The 16,302-nt window shown below is 41.2% G+C and overlaps 1 protein-coding gene and 1 long non-coding RNA gene across 2 annotated transcripts in view; one reads left to right on the top strand and one right to left on the bottom strand.

The window, feature by feature from the left end:
- LOC150005227 (uncharacterized) overlaps positions 1 to 16,302 on the bottom strand; it is a 392,161-nt gene that overhangs the window by 78,826 nt on the left and 297,033 nt on the right. The gene's annotated exons all lie outside the window — the stretch shown is intronic.
- Positions 1 to 16,302, top strand: part of GLB1 (galactosidase beta 1) — a 76,485-nt gene that overhangs the window by 6,737 nt on the left and 53,446 nt on the right. The window contains exon 2 of the mRNA XM_090284434.1: positions 14,565 to 14,734. Within this exon, the coding sequence (XP_090140560.1) occupies positions 14,565 to 14,734 (170 nt within the window). The remainder of the gene's footprint in view (positions 1 to 14,564; positions 14,735 to 16,302) is intronic.

Raw genomic sequence — 16,302 nt, 5'->3', positions numbered from 1 at the left:
TAACTACTTTAGGGACCTCATATTATTGGAATCACACATTGTTATTTATATGATGGATTATTTCACTTGGCCTAATGTCCTAAGTGTTCATCCATGTTGTAGTATGTGACAAGACTTCCTTTCTAAGGCTGAATAATATTTCATTGTATGTATATATCACATTTTGTTTATTCGTGTATCAGTGAACATTCGGGTTGCTTCCACCTTGTTTGTTTGTTTATTGTGAATAGTACTGCTGTGAATCTGGGAGTGCAAATATCTCTTCAAGACCCTACTTTCTATTCTTTTGGATGTATACCCAGCAGTCAGATCTTTGAGGAACATCCATACTGTTTTCCATAGTAGTTGAACCATTTGACAACCCCACCAGCAATGCACAAGGGTTCTCATCTCTCTCTTGTTTTCACTAGAACTTGTTATCATTCATTTTTTGTGAGGTGATATCTATTGTGGTTTTGATTTGCATTCCTCCAATGATTAGTCATGTTGAGCATCTTTTCCTATGCTTGTTGGTCATTTGTATCTCATCTTGGGAGAAATGTCTATTCAAATCTTTTCCCCATTTTTAAATCAGGTTATTTGACTTGTTGAGTTGTAAGAGTTCCTTTTATATTCTGTATGTTAACGCCTTATCAGATATATGATTTGCAAATATTTTCATTCTAGTGCCCTTAACGGGCAAAAGTTTTTAAGGATGCCCTGTTTGTCTATTTTTTGCTTTTGCTGCCTGTGCTTTTGGTGTCATAGTCAAGAAATCATTGCCAAGTCCAGTATCAAAACCCATTTTGAGTTAATTTTTATACATAATGTAAGGTAAGGATCCAACTTCATTCTTCTACATGTGAATATCTAGTTTTCCCAACATCATTTGTTGAAGAGACTATTCTTTTGCCATTGAATGATCTTGGCACCCTTGTCAAAGACCATTTGAGCATATATGTGAGGGTTTATTAATAGCCTTTTTTATTCTATTCCATTGTTCTGTCTTTTTGCCAGTACCACAGTATGAGTTTTGTAATATATTTTGAAATCAGGAAGCATGAGTTTTCTAACTTTGTTCTTCTAAAAATTGTTTTCACTATTTGGGGCTCCTTGAAATTCCACATGAATCTTAAGATTAATTTTTTAAATTTGTGCAAAAAAGAAAATGCCATTGGGGTTTTGAAAGAGGTTGCATTAAATCTGTAAATCATATTGGGTAGTATGGGCATCTTAACAAAACTGAGTCTTGCAATTCGTGAACATTGAATGTCTTTCCATGTATCTGTGTCTTCTTTAATTTCTTTCAACAATAGTTCTCAGTGTGAGTCTTTTACCTCCTTGTTTAGGTTTATTTCTAAGTATTTTATTCTTTTTGATGCTGTTGTAAATGTAATTGTTGTCTTAATTTTCTTTACCTATTTTTTCATTGTCAGTGTATAGAAACACAGCTGATTTTTGTAGTTTGATTTTGTATCCTCCAACTTTGCTGAATTCATTTATTATTCTAACAATTACTTTGTGTGTAGAATCTTTAAGATCTTCTACATATAATATCATGTCATCTGTGAACAGAGATAACATTACTCCCGCCTTCCAAATGAATGCCATTTATTTACTTTTCTTGCCTCGTTGCTCTGGCTTAGACTTCCAGTGCTATACTGAATAGAAGTGGTGATGGCAGACATCCTTTCCTTGTTCCTGATCATAGAAGAAAAGCTTCAGACTTTGACCATTGAGTATGATGTTGGCTGTGGGCTTTCATGTATGGCCTTTATTATTGTGACATAATTTCCTTCTATTCCTAGTTTGCTGTTCTATTATGAAAAGATGTTGGATCATGGCAAATCTCTTTCTGCCTCAATTGAGATGATCATGTGGGTTTTGTTCTTCATTGTGTTAATATGGTGTATTACACTGATTGAGATTCATATGTGATACCATTCTTGCATTCCAGGAATAAATCTCACTTGGTCCTGGTGTATAATCCTTCTAATGTTTTACTGTATTCATTTTGCTGGTATTTTTTTTGAGGATTTTTACATCAATATTCATCAGAGTATTTGTGTGTACTCTTCTTGTTATGTCTTGTCTGTCTTTGCTACTAGGGTAATGTTGGCCTCATAGAATGAACTTAAAAGTGTTCCCTCCTCTTCAATTTTTGGGAGGATTTTGGGAGGATAAGTGTTAATTCTTCTTTAAATATTTGATAGAATTCTCTAACAAAGCCAGCTGGTCCTGGGTTTTTCTTTGAGGATTTGCAGCTACTGGCTCAATCTTCCTACTAGTTATTGATTTGTTCAAATTTTCTCTTTTCTTCATGATTCAGTCTTGGTAGGTTATGTGTTTCTAGGACTTTATATATTTCTTCTAGGTTGAACAGTTTGTTGGCATGCAGTTGTTCATAGCAGTCTCTTATATCCTTTTTATTTCTGTGATATCAGTTGTAATGTTTCCTTTTTCATTTCTAATTTTAGTTATTTGAGTCTTCTTTTTTCCTTAGTTAATCTAGCTAAAGATTTGTCAATTTTTTTGATCGTTTTTAAAAAACCTCTTAGTTTCATTGATTTTTTTTCCCTGTTGTTTTTCTATTCTCTATTTCATTTATCTCTGCTATAATCTTTTATTATTTCCTTCTTTCTGCTATTCTTAGGTTTCTTTAGGAATTAATATCTCTTTGCAGTTCTTTTGTTTGAATCAGGATTCAAAAGCAACGTCCATATATTGTATGTGATATATTTCTTAAGTCTCTCTAAGTCTATAAAACACCCTTCTCTCTTATTTTGTGTTATTTATTTATTCAGCTCATCAGGATATTATATCTTAGAATTTCCTACATTTTGGATTTGTGATAGTGTTTAGTGTGTTGTCTGTTCCTCGTATTTTCTGTAAACTGGTAGAGGTAGAGATCTGTAAAAGTTGGAGCTAGAGGCTGGATAGAATCAACTTTTCCCCTTTTTTGATAGGAAGACTTCATTGCTTTAGTGATATTAAGACTGACCCATGAGTCTAGGTGTTAGATTGATCCCTCCACTAGAAAGTTCCTCATCAACCTTTTATTTAATGTTTCAGCAGTCACTGATGATTGTTGCTTAAACTCATTATTCCACTTCTAATTGCAAAATGGTGATTTTTAAAAAATAGTGTGATATGTTAAATTCAGACTTGTAGACCAAGGTACTCAATAGGCTTTCTAGGAGTGGTTAGTTGGCTTTTATATAATCAAGAGACAATGGGAACCTCTTTCACCTCAGTTTTGCATTCTGAAGGAGCTTTTTTGGCACTAAGAAATATCAAAGCCCCCAAAATAGTGATTTTTCATTTCATCATGTCTTCTGCATTTATTAGCTGTCATTCTACAAAGAACTCTCCTCAGCAGTTGTCTGATTACTCTGGAAAAGTCTATAGCAAAGGCAAAACAGACACTATATTCTTTTCCTTTATTCATCAGTTTTCAGATTAATGAATTGTTGCCCCAGCAATCTCCAAGGATAACCAATAAGCTTTCTTTGGGACGGGAGAGAGTATTATGAATTTGGTTATTTTTTATATATTTGATGTGTTTCAATCCATTGAAGTGATGTATCTTTTGATGCTTAAAATACCTCTTTTTTTTTTTTTTTTTTTTTTTGCCCAATTATATCATTTCGTTGTGACCCTAATAGTTTTTGATAGTTTTAGGCTTATTTTGGACATACTCTGCCCCAAACTTAGATTAAGTAATTTTTTGAAGTATCCTGGTTCTTTTTAGTGGGTAATATTTAGAGAACATAATTTAAGTGCTAGGGGAACTAATTGCTACTGGCTATTGTCAATTCTAAGCTGTTTCAGTGGATATTGCTAAGAAATATACATTTTTTTTTTTTTGGAAAAGGAAAAGAATTTAAATTTATAGTAATATTTCCAATTCAGATGGAAGATTATGGGCTTTTTCAGAAATAGGTTTTATTCTTTTAGAGCAGTTTTATGTTCACAGCAAAATTCAGTAGAAGGTACAAAAATTTCTCACATATCTCTGATTACAGGGTTTTTACTTAACTTTCTTTGACTTTGTTTCTCTTTTACACTGAAATTTTTAGTTCCTACAACCCAATGCCATTACTTAATTACTTTATTCTACTATATACATTATAGATTCAAAATCATAATAAAATATTAGTACTAAAATGAAACCTATTGAATGCAGGGCAGGTTGGTTTGATTATGTATTTTACCTAAATGCAGTTTAAGATGTATTTTTATCCTTAAGCAAAATACAGTCATTTCAGATTCACTTGAAATGATTCTTTCCTGATGTATTTTTATCGTTAGGCAAAATATAGTCAGAATAGCATTTCAAATTCACTTGAAATGATTTTTTCCTGTGTGTGAAGTTAGATCTGTTTTTAACTTCTGAAAACTATTTTATATTTTAAACATTTATTTAAAAAGCAAAACTACACACTTTTCTCTGAGATGAAGGGACAGAATTAAATCTGTAAATGTCTGTGAGTCCTGGCGGATTGGCAGCTGGTCCCAGCTGAGCTCATTTCTCCTCCATTCTGACGATTCCCTTCTTTATCCACAGTAAATTTAGACACTTTATCAAAAGTCTTTTGGGATGCTGTACAAAAACCTTTGCAGAACAAGACAAGCATAAGTAAATAAACAAAAATATGCATAAGCTCTAGCAGCCCATCCACAAATTTCTCCAGGTCCATATCGATTCTCACCATTTCCTGAGATGGTTTTGCTTCTCCAGCCTGTCTGATGTTATAGTGTTTCCATGACATTTGATATTGGAAAGATTCATAGATCTGGCCTAATTCAAGTTTGTTTTATAGTCATCTGAAATATTCCTTCTCTTTCTCTTTGTTCTGTGGACTATAGGGAAGCCCATGGTATGTAAAGAATCATCCACCCCTATATTTTCCCCTTCCCATAATCCCTATCCCCTCAACCCTAGGGTGCTAGCAGCCTAGGAAGCTTGGGTCTCTGCCACCTTGGATCTAAACAGCTCATGTCAGGAATTCTCTAGGCTCTTGGGTCTCCAGGGTGAGTTGAAAGGATATGTAGGGTGTTAGATATGGAGACCCATTGAGTACTTACCAGAGTTATATCTTCACATAATTGGCATGACCCATGAATAAGCTGTGATGAGTTCCTTTCATTTCTTTATTCTAGTTGAGGAATGTGCACAAATAATGCAAATATAATTATTGTTTTTCCTGAGGATTAGGAAACTTGGGGAATGTTCACATTACCTGATGATGTAAATATCAGTGTTATATTTAATGAGTTCTTTTTTAATGCTTATTTACCACTGAAATAATCTAAACTGAGTAAATAACTTTAAAAATGTTATGTTGGACAGTATTAAGTCCCTGATGTATATTTGGTCCGAGGGTATTTTGTTTATATTTCTGCAGTTCTCTTCCTCAAGTAAAATGTATATTATGTACATGGGGAACCTTGGGAGGTTGTGTGCTTGGCCTCGTGTTGGAATTGATTGTATTTTATTGCTATATGGTTTCTGTGACCTCATGCATTGTAAGTACTTAAGCTACTACACCACTGCAAGTGTGAAATAAAACTGGCTCTTCAGCATTTTGTCCCAGTGCCAATTCATTTAGAAGGGCTGGAATTTGCACACAGGGCAAATTTTGCATTGTTTTCTTTTTTTTCTTTTTTTTTTCTTTTATGTCTCCTTCTCTTCTTCTGGAATCCAAATAGTCATATATCAACTCTCTTTATATTTTTTGCTCTGTGCTTTGAGATGTCTCTTACATTTCTCAGCAAGATTTATTCTCCTTCAATATACCTTCAATGTCATGTTAAATCATGATTTTCATATGTTTATCTGTGTAAAAATGTTATAGCTGCTTTATTTACAACAGCCTCAAGTGAAAACACCCCAAATGTTCATCATCGGGGAAGTGGATAAATAAGGTTTGGTATATTCATTAAATAGAATACTACTCAGCATTAAAAATAAAAATAAAAAAACCTACAGATACATGTGTTAAGATAAAATTGAACTGAGCACATATGAAGATCTAATTGGTTTTATTAGGTGATTCATGAATCAGGCAGCACCCCAACTAGCAACTAGAAGGGCACTCTAAGTTGTGCCTCCCCACCCCACAAAAGGAAGATTTTAATAGTCCAAATTTTGCATTGTTTTCATTTGAGGGGAATAGACTTTGAAGGCAGCCTTTCCTCTTTGCTCCTCCCCCACATTCCTTGATTGCCTTCCCTCGGTGGTGCCACAGCACAGAGATATTAAGGAAGCCAGCTGGATCCACTCATACCCTTCCATGTTGAGAGGGGCCACTTTGGAGCCATGAGGCAGATTTTCCCTGTTAGCCTTGACCATGACAGTCACCAATAGGAAGCTCTCTTAGGTCTTGCTGCTTCTGTGGCTGTCATCAGGATATTTTATCAATAGACATAGTGATCCTCTCTGTGAGAGAGAGAGACTTGTTACTGCTCCCCAGGTCCAAGTAGCATGATGCCATCTACATGTTGGAACAGAGGGACAGCCCGTGGCATGTCCTCACAGTCAAAGTCTCCCATGGGAGAAAGTGGGGCAGTTAGTAGGGCCCTGGGGCAAGGGAGAATGTGTACTGCTCTCCTGCCCACTTACAGACTGCTTTTGATCCTTTTTATTGATAGTCTTGAAAAGATCAGAACATTAGCCCCAAAGCAGATGCCAAAGGCTGTGTTGATCCATTACAGTAACCCTACACCCACAAAGCAGCTGCCCCTGGGGCTGCTACTTGTTTAAATAAGTAGGTGGCCACCCTCATCCACTACGCTGTGTCGGCTTTTCACTGGGGCTCATGGCTGGTTTGAAGGGGAATATGATGAGGATGGCCTGTGAGTCTTTGTGGAGGAAGTGCTATTTCTGCTATTTCAGGAAGAATTGTGGTCTTGCTCAGATTCCTCTTGAGTGGAGATGGGGTCCTTTTCCAGGGCTTCCCCCTTGGCCCTTCCCTCCATAATGGCTCTTACTCGTGGTGAGGGTTCTGGGGGTTGTTAGGTAAAACCATCCTGACTCGCACCCAGGACCAGTGAAATAGCCATAAGGTGGGTCCTCTGACTTGAACCCACTATGAGGAGGACTTGGGCCAAGGCTTCCTTTCTCCCCTGGCCTCGGGAGACAGATGGCATTTTAGGTCCCCTGGTATCAGTATCAGCTCAGACCATATCCAGCAATCCTCAGAAGGTCTGGGGGAACCACTTTCCTTAGGACACAGGCACCCTAAGTCCCATCGGGGGAGGGTTGGAGGATGATTGTATGTACAGTACTTGGGTTGGCATTGCAGGGCCCTCCCTCAATCCAACCTTCTGGTCAACCGATTAGCTGTTTGTCAGAGAGCTGCCTTAGAGCTGGCAGCCCGAGGAAGGAACCCATTTGCCAATTACAGTGGCTGACATCAGCCTTTTCTCCATGAGTTCTTGATTTGTTTTTTTCTTGTTAGACACGTCAAGCAATACCCTCGCTGGTTGCCCAACTGTCTAACCCTCTAGGAATGCTACAGTTGTGAGCCATTGCTTAGGATCGCTGTGGGTCACCACACCCTGGCTGCCACCTGGCCTTGCTGGTCATTGTGGTGCTTATATCCACCTGCTCCTGATGGCCAAGCAGTCCTTCTTTGTTGTCAGAATCTCATCATCCCCAATGACACTGGTTGGCGGGGGTTGGGGGAGCAGGGCCACAGCAGCATCTTCTGTCACCCTTTTCCTACAGAGGACAACACCCTCATTGGGCTTCTCAGAGAGGCCAGGCTCCTCCTCACTGCTGCGTTCCTCACTGAAGGGAAGGATTGTTTGCGGGATACATTTAGAGGATGGAATGTCAGGGCACCATGTTCACATCCCCTCCCACCATCCTCAGGATGCCTATGCAGTCTTGGGATCTCCGGCTCATTTCCTGTAGGCCTGGATCACGTCCAGGTTCCGGGGAGCCATTCCGACAACACCCGGCAGGGGTTAGGGTGCTTTACTGAGACACTAACTCAGCCCACCATGGGAGAGTGCATGATGGCAGCCAACTCCCCTCTGTCCAGCTTTGTGTTCTGGCCGCTCAGGACGCACCTCCAGTGTCCCCATGAGTAAGCCCAAGCCTTACGTTTCCGGAAGGAGGTGTAGGTCTGTAATCATCGCCATGGAAGCCTCGCATTCACAGATGGCTCTGAGCGGATGACCAATCTCTTTTTCCAAAGCTTCCAAGTCTTTCAAAAGCCAGACAACCTCACCATCCTTAAAGTTATCAGTAACCCTCCCTCCCACACCCCATTCCAGGGCTAGAGCTAATGCAGATGCCGCCCATCCCTTTCCGCCCGTACCTCCCCCCAGGCCAGTGCAGGTGAGGGCCTTGGCCTTGGTACGCATAGCCATAGGCTGTCACCGCCCACTGAGCCCCAGCTGCAGGGTTCCTGTTGCCATGTGACATATCTGAGAAATCCAGGCGCAGGCTCACATCCTGAGGATCTGCTGTGTGGGCCCCTCCTGGCACCAGCCGTCTTCCTCTGGGCTCCTCCGGAAGCACCACGTGAAACAGGCTCAGGTGCCGGTGGTCTGAGGAGTGGTTCCAGAGCGCAGAAATGAGGGACCGGTGGAAAGAAGCAAAAGCAACAGCCATGATTCTGCCAGGGTCTTCTGGAACGTATACAGATGTCTCCAGGATTGTCTGCCTAAAAGCGGAGAATGCAGTTATTCAGCCCCGCTGGCTGAGGGCTGCCCCCAGGCGCATGAACTCCCAGTACTCCTGGGCTCCTGGGACAGTGGGGTCCTGTGGTGTTGGGCCTTGAATTTGAGTTGAGACACTGGCCTCATAAAGGCTACTCAGCTCACGCAGGACTGTCCGCAGGAGCTGCAGCAGACATAGGCTTGTTTTAAAAAGAGTTCTCTCCTTTCTTTCTTCTCTATAGGGGAGATCTTTCCACAACGGCAAGAGTAAAGTACCTCATTGTTCTCAGGAGCTAGATAATATGTCATCATATATGCATGCCATAGAAACCATAATTTACTTCTCAGTCCACTTATTGGTATCAATGTTTTACTAGGAAAACATTTCAGACGTACAGAGAATTCAAAGAATTGTATACCCACCATCCAAATTCTAGCATTAATATATTGCTATCATTCCATCCCTCCATCAATCCATCAATACACCTTATTTTTTGGATGCATTTCAAAGTGAGTTACAGACATCAATGCATTCCCCTGACACACACACACACACACACGTGCACACACACAAATGCTTCAGCATGTGGTATTCTTAAGAGGACAGTATTAGTTTATAGCTTTCTTTTTCCCCTTTAAAGATAAACTTTACCTACAATGAATTGCACAGATCTTCCTTGTGCCATTTGATGAGTTCTGACAAACACATACACCTGTATAATGCAGAACCCTTATCCAGCTAGAGTGTATGACCATCACCCCAGAAAGTCCCTCACGTTCCTTCCCGAGGAACACCTGCCCCCACTCTCCCAAAGACAATGCCTATCCTGATTTTTTCCCCACCAGAGATTCCATTTGCCTGTTCCAGAACTTCATATAAATAAGTTCACACAGTCTGAACTCCCTTGAGCAGGGCTTTTTTACATTTACCATAACATTTTGGAGATGTATCCACATTATCGCACGTGTCAGTAGTCCTTTTTATTGCTGAGTAGTATTCCATTCTGTAAACTTCCCACAGTTTGCTTATTTGTTCTCCTATTGCTGGACATTTGGTTGTTGCCAATTTTGGACTATCATGAGCAAAGCTGCAATGAACATTGTTTACGTCTTTTCATGATCATATGCTTTTGTTTCTCTTATAACCAAGAAAAAGCCTTTATTTTGAAGGGAAGTTTGGTTTCAACAGTGTTGCAGTAACAACAAAAAGTACACTTATAAGTACATCCATAGAAAAAAATTCTGTGGAAAGGGTAATGGTGTGTTTAAAAATCTTTATTATGGAAAACTTCCAAAATGCAGAGAGAGAGAGAGAGAGAGATAATGCTGTACCTATTAGCTTCAACAATGATCGTTTTTGCTTTCCACACCCTCTACTATTTTTGCTCTTTTTATTTTTGGTTTATAGTAACTTCAAATAGAGTAACCACCCTAAAATACTTCTGATAAGATTTTTGGGGGGGGAGTTCTTTTCTATCATCACTATGCCATCGTTATATCCAACAGAATTAACAATAATTCTTTAAAATCTGTTTCATGCCTGGTCTACGTTCAGATATTTTCTCTCTCAACATGGTTTTGTTTACAGCTAGAATCAGGATGGAAACCAGGTCCTCACATTGCATTAGGTTCTTATGCTTCTTAAGTGCTCTTTAATTTTTTAATAATACTCTATTTTATTGTTTGATTTTATTTTAAGGCCATCAGTTTGTTAGAGTGACTCTGTCATTGGACTTTCAGAATGTCCCACATTTTCAATTAGACTTACTGCTTTCATTGGTATCATTAGCTTCGGGTTCAATAATAAGGCCTGCTTATCCGTGAGGCTGCGTCCTTCCTGCTGAGAGACATGCCTGCTTGTTTCATTTTTACAAGGTTGACATTGAGCAGAGGGATCACAGGATCTGCCCAATTCCTTCTTTATAAAACTTCCATCAACCTTGCTGATGGCTTTAGCATCCACAGACGATTTCGCCTAAATCTATTATTTTACTGAGTGTTAGAAAAAAGTGTTTTTCAGATTCTGTTATTCCATCTGCATTTATTAGCTGGAATTCTGTGAAGAATTTTCCACTGTCAACTTTTTAGTTCCCTGAAATACAGTTTTGATGTGAAAGGGAAGTAAACTGCTTGATTCTTTCCTTTTATTTATCATTTTTCAGAGTAATGAGTAATCTAGCAATCTCCAAAGGTGACCAGTGAATTTTTTTCCCCTTGATGTATCATTACAAACTCATAAGTATTAATATCCTTGCAATATTTTTTTTTTCTGTTCATATGTCTCTTAAAGTTTCTATCTCTCTTTTTAAAAAATGTTCCAAATTTCCCACCTGGGGCCAGTGGAGCCTCTAGAGGTTAGCCCCAATGTCCTACATCTAACCAAGACCCTGTCCACTGTTCACCCCTCCCCCCCAACCCGTCTCCACTGTGGCCCATGTCTCTGCTTGCTTTTTTGCCACTTCAGGAAAAGGCCAGAGTCCCAAATATTTGAAAACACACGCTTGACACTATCATTCTTCTGTTTAAGTTGTTCTCCATAGCTCTTGGCATAAAGTCCAGGCCCTTGAACTTGGACTTCAGGGCTCATTGGATCTGGCCCCTGCCTGGCTCTGTCAGCAGGTGTCACGCTCTGTCAGCACTGAGGTCCATGGCTCCTACCTGGCGGCTGCCCCCTCTGCCAGTCTCCCACACAGTCTCCCCTGCTGATGTCACCATTCCCCTTGGCTAACTCTTCTTCTTCCTAGGGTTTCATTTAGGCCAGCAGCCCTCAACCCTGCTGCCCATTACAACACCTGGGCGGTTTTAAGAAATACCAGTGCCTGGGCTCCACCCAAGATCAATTAAAATCTCAATGTCTGGAGGGTGAGGCCTGACTTTGCTATTTTTAAAAGCTTGCGCAAGTGATTCTGATGTGCGGCCAAGGTTGAGAACCATAATTTGGGGTGTCCCTTCCTCTGGGAAACTCGCCCTCGTCCCACACACCCCCATGCCTGGGTTACACGTCATTTATTACCACTGTAGCATTCCGATCGAATGCTTTTTTATCCCCAGCTTGGTTGAGAGATCACTGGTGTATAACATTGTACAAGTTTAAGGTGCACAACGTGATGATCTTATTTTTATCGTCTAGGCCTCACTGTGTTAACTCCTGGGTTTTTTCCGCGTTAGATGGGAGCTTCATGTGAGCTGTGGCCACATCTGTGAGGTCTGTGCTTACTGAGCAGGTGCTTGGCAGTATTTTTAAGTGGATGGTAGGGCAATATTTAGGCTGGATTTTGAGATCGTTTTCAATACAGGGATGGTGCTGTGCTATGTGGGAGGAAGGCCGGAGTCTGTCCTCTGCCAACATCAGCTCCTGCTAACGCCTCTCCAGCTTTTCTGAACCCCTTTCTTGAGACAAATGGACTTCAAACAGTCCTTCCATTTCCCCTACTTCTGCCCAGAGTTGCTTACTCCCTTCATAGGAGTTCAAAGAGCACCCCCAACTGATAGCCCCCCCACCCCATTTAACTCACAAAACTTCTGGGAAACCTTTATTTGACAATTTGTCATATACATGCTGCAAAAATGTTTTCAAAATTGGGGCACCCAGTATATAAAATAAATTTTGTATTTTGTGAGTTTCTTTAGGAGTATCTTGCCTTTGAATGGAAATTAAAGCCTTGGTTTACTAGAAGAATAAATTGATATTAAAATGATTATTTACTTTTTATTTTGAGGTTGCTTTATTGAGGTCTAATTCACATCCAGTAAAGCTTTCCACTTGTCCCAAAGCAATCTGCTTGGGGTGTTTTAACTTACATGACAGTGCCTTGATGCCCTTGGACTTCAGGCAATGTGTGTCCTAGGACACATGTTTGTACAGTTGCTTCAGATAGGACTTCAAGGAACCCCTCCCAATGCTCTCACTGACTGTGATGCTGCTGTGTAAAATTATTATTATTATTATTATTAAAGTTCATATTGTGACCTTTGAAAGCCTAGAAATACTCAAGGAATCTTACCAGCAATTAAATGGTTTCCTGTAGCCCTTGTCCTGTTGCTACCTTTTTCATCCACTAGAGGGAAGTATTTCCCTCTTCCTAGCGGCTTCTCCTTTAGGCCCGCCGTCCCTTTCATTTTTTAAAAAATCTTTATTTATTTATTTTTCTCCATTACCCTTTAGGCCCCTTATTCCCCACTCCCCCCAGCTATCACCACATTGTTAGGCCTTCCTTCCCTTTCAGATCCTAGCATTTTTAGCTTCTGAAGTCCCACCCAAAAAGTGTTTGTTGAAATTTGATTGGACTGCTAGAAATACATCTTATAATATCGCAACCCCATAGAGACATACATACATATGTAAGTCCGTATATGTGTTATGTAGCAGAAGTTTTATAAAGTAATGCTTGTCTTTACTAGGTGCCATACACCCTATTTTCTAGTCTCTTTTATTAGCAAAAGGTGCCCATGATCATCCAAACTGAGTCCATGACTCACAAATTGGGTCACAGCCGACAATGTGACAAATATTGCTTTAGAGTGCACTCAGTCTGACATCCTCCGTGTTTACGGATGAAGAGATGCAGTAGAGAGGGACTTGCCCGGGTCACTGTGGGACTTCGAGCAACACCTGGGATGAGGCTTCAGAGCCTCGGACTTCTACTCTGCGGCTTGTAGCCCCCTGACGTTACTGTGGAGGTACATCTAGCGCTCCAGCAGGTCACAGCCACAGGGAGGGAAGGGTGCCTATGTCTGTGTTGTGTTCCTGGCACACTGGGCTTTACTACACCAAGAGACGACTCGCCTCCAGCAGGGCTTTCTCTTTGGGGATATGTCTTCTGCGTCTCAGCCACTGATGGTCAGGTGGGTGCTAGACTCTGGAACGGAAGCCCTGTGGAATCCTGCATGTGGATCCTCCTTGGTGATTCTGTTACCTGTGTGAGCCACAGTGAACCTGACTTAGCCATGGTTTGTTCTATAGCCCAGAAACCAAGCATGAGCTCTGTCAGCACATGATGCAGTTTAATAGGCAGGGAGACTCACTTGCCACCGTCAAAGTGTCTACTTCCAAAATGCTGAAGATGCAAGTGCTACCATAGGGATTTAACTAATTATTAATAAGGAAAGGGGAGCAAGGGGACTTAGACACTGAGTTTAATAAAGTGGGGAGCATAAGCCTGTTTGCTTCACCAGGTAGTTACAGCTTTTCTCACACTCCAGGGGATTACAGCATTTCTCTACCAAAGGGATTAACACTTCCTCCCTTGTCCACCCTGGTACTAGATTGTTGTGGGGGCTCAGGAGGAGGTGCTGGACCATAGAGGTCTGTCAGTCTTAACTAGGGGGTGTAGGCCTCTCCAAAGTCCATGAAAGCCTGGAAAAGTGGTCATTTTTTTTAAAGCTTCTGGTCTCTTTCAAGACCAAGTTGATGTAATCCCAGGGGAACAAAGAAGTGCTCATTCTCTCTCTCTCGCTTGCTCGCTCGCTCATGACCTGCACTCACACTGTACTCACGTGTCCTCTCTCCATAGCCATGTTGCCCTACCAGCCCTGTGGCCCATGGCCATTGGGACTCCATACACAGGCTCTAGGAGGGAGCCTGAATACTGCAGCTGGAAACACACGCTAAGCTAGCCGTACGCTGGACTAGACTGTACTTTAATATGGAGCAGAATCTCTGGGCAGTGGCCTTTGTCCCTGGCCCTACTGAAGGCAAGATCAGGCTTTATCCATGGCGGGACAAATGGAGATGGGACTTTGGGAAGTCAGGAGGGGAACCCCCTTAATTTTACATCATCAATGAAGTTCACCACGGAACCCCACCCTCCCATGTGGATCTCAGGAAACTCTTTTCCTCTAGACACTGCAATCTCTCCTTTTCTACCGATAACACAAGTTCTCACGTGGGCTCATTCATCCTTGCTCTGTAGAATGTCTCCCAGAAGACGTTCACAATCGACTACAGCCGCAACTGCTTCCTCAAGGATGGCCAACCGTTTCGCTACATCTCAGGCAGCATCCATTACTTCCGTGTGCCCCGCTTCTACTGGAAGGACCGGCTGCTGAAGATGAAGATGGCTGGGCTGAACGCCATCCAGGTGTAAGTAGAAGGCCCTGGGCCCAGACACTCATATCTGGCAAGAGGGTATAGCTGCATTTCTCAGTGCAACTATTTCATTGCTCAGAATGGAAAATAATGCTGTCTGGTGTTCTGGAGGGGCTTGTTATGAGCTTGATTGGCCCTTCTTCAGATAAGTCATCACCTCTTCCAGTCTTGAACTTCATGGCCAGAAATCATAAAATGAATATCAGCTTAAAAAGGCAAAGGCAAGTAACAATGATTGAGCATTCACCACGTGCAGGGCACTTGACATGGATGATTCCATTTGTTGAAAGTATTACCATTTCTGTTTACAGCTGGTGAAATTGAAATTTGCCCAAGCACGTATTTTTGACCAGAGGTCCCCCTAGGATTTGAAGATAAGGGTGTTTGTCTGCAGTCATAGCTTCTCTCAGCTCTTAGGGGGAATATGCCTTGTTAGGTAGATTCCTGAAACCCAGTCTGCCTTCGTGGTTCTTTGGGTTCATTCTATAGCCCGGGGTTATAGAATTACCCTAGTCGCTATCTCTCCTCATCTTTTCTCTTCTGCTCTTGCAAAGTGACTAACTGGGAAGAATTGAGGTGGCTGGCCACTCTTGTTTTTGCACTGCTGGTGTGAATTGCCAGTACCTTTGCAAGCGTAAAGAGAAAACCCAGAGGCAGATTCCTGGGACAGATAAATTAGGGGGAACCCCGCTTGTTATTCTGGTTCTGAGGCCACTGGAGCCTGTCTGTAGTTTCAACCCTACGTGCAAGGGGACCAAGACTATCAGTTCCAGGGAACCCAGAAACCATAGGATCATGGAAAAAGGACACAACCCAGGGTCATCAGAAAGACCTTTTTGATGACATTAGATGGCTTCATATTTAAATTTATATATTATGCTATAGGTAGTCAAGGAAGCTGTTAGGGACTTTTGTCATTTTACCTCCTGTATGATGTTCCTGACAAAGTCTTTTGTTAGGAGGACACAGGGGTTGAAGCTTTCCATTTTTATTAAAAAGTATTTTTCAAAAAATTAAGTAGAGTCACACACCACATGACGACGTTTCAGTCAATGACAGACCGCATGTATGATAGAGGTCCCATAAGATATAATGAAACCATAAAATATCACCTAGTGACATCATCGCCATTGTAACATTGTACCTACTGCGCTGCCAGGCAGCTGGCAGGGTAGCACATAGAATTATGTACAGTACATAATGCTTGATAATGATAATAAGTGACCATGTTACTGGTTAATGTATTTACTCTACTTTCTTTTGTTATTTTAGAGTGTACTATTTTTACTTATTATTTTAAAAAGGGTTTGTTGTAGGACAGTGTGCCGTGTTGCCCTGGCAGCGGCCTCATCCATCTCGTGTTGACTGCAGCTCTTGATTGCACCATTTTCTCTCATGCTTCATGTAATTACATGTGACTTTGCTGTCCAGGCCTGTAGGCTAGGAGCAGTAGGCTAGGCCATCCAGGTTTAGAGGTGCACGCTCTGGTGCTGGCACAATGACAGAATCGCCCAACGATGCATTTCTCAGAACATAGCCTGTCGTTAAATGACATTGACTAT

Source organism: Furipterus horrens, unplaced genomic scaffold, assembly GCF_987537825.1.
Source record: "Furipterus horrens unplaced genomic scaffold, mFurHor1.1.pri manual_scaffold_7, whole genome shotgun sequence".
Lineage (NCBI taxonomy): Eukaryota > Metazoa > Chordata > Mammalia > Chiroptera > Furipteridae > Furipterus > Furipterus horrens.
This window is presented reverse-complemented; position numbering and strand designations above follow the sequence as displayed.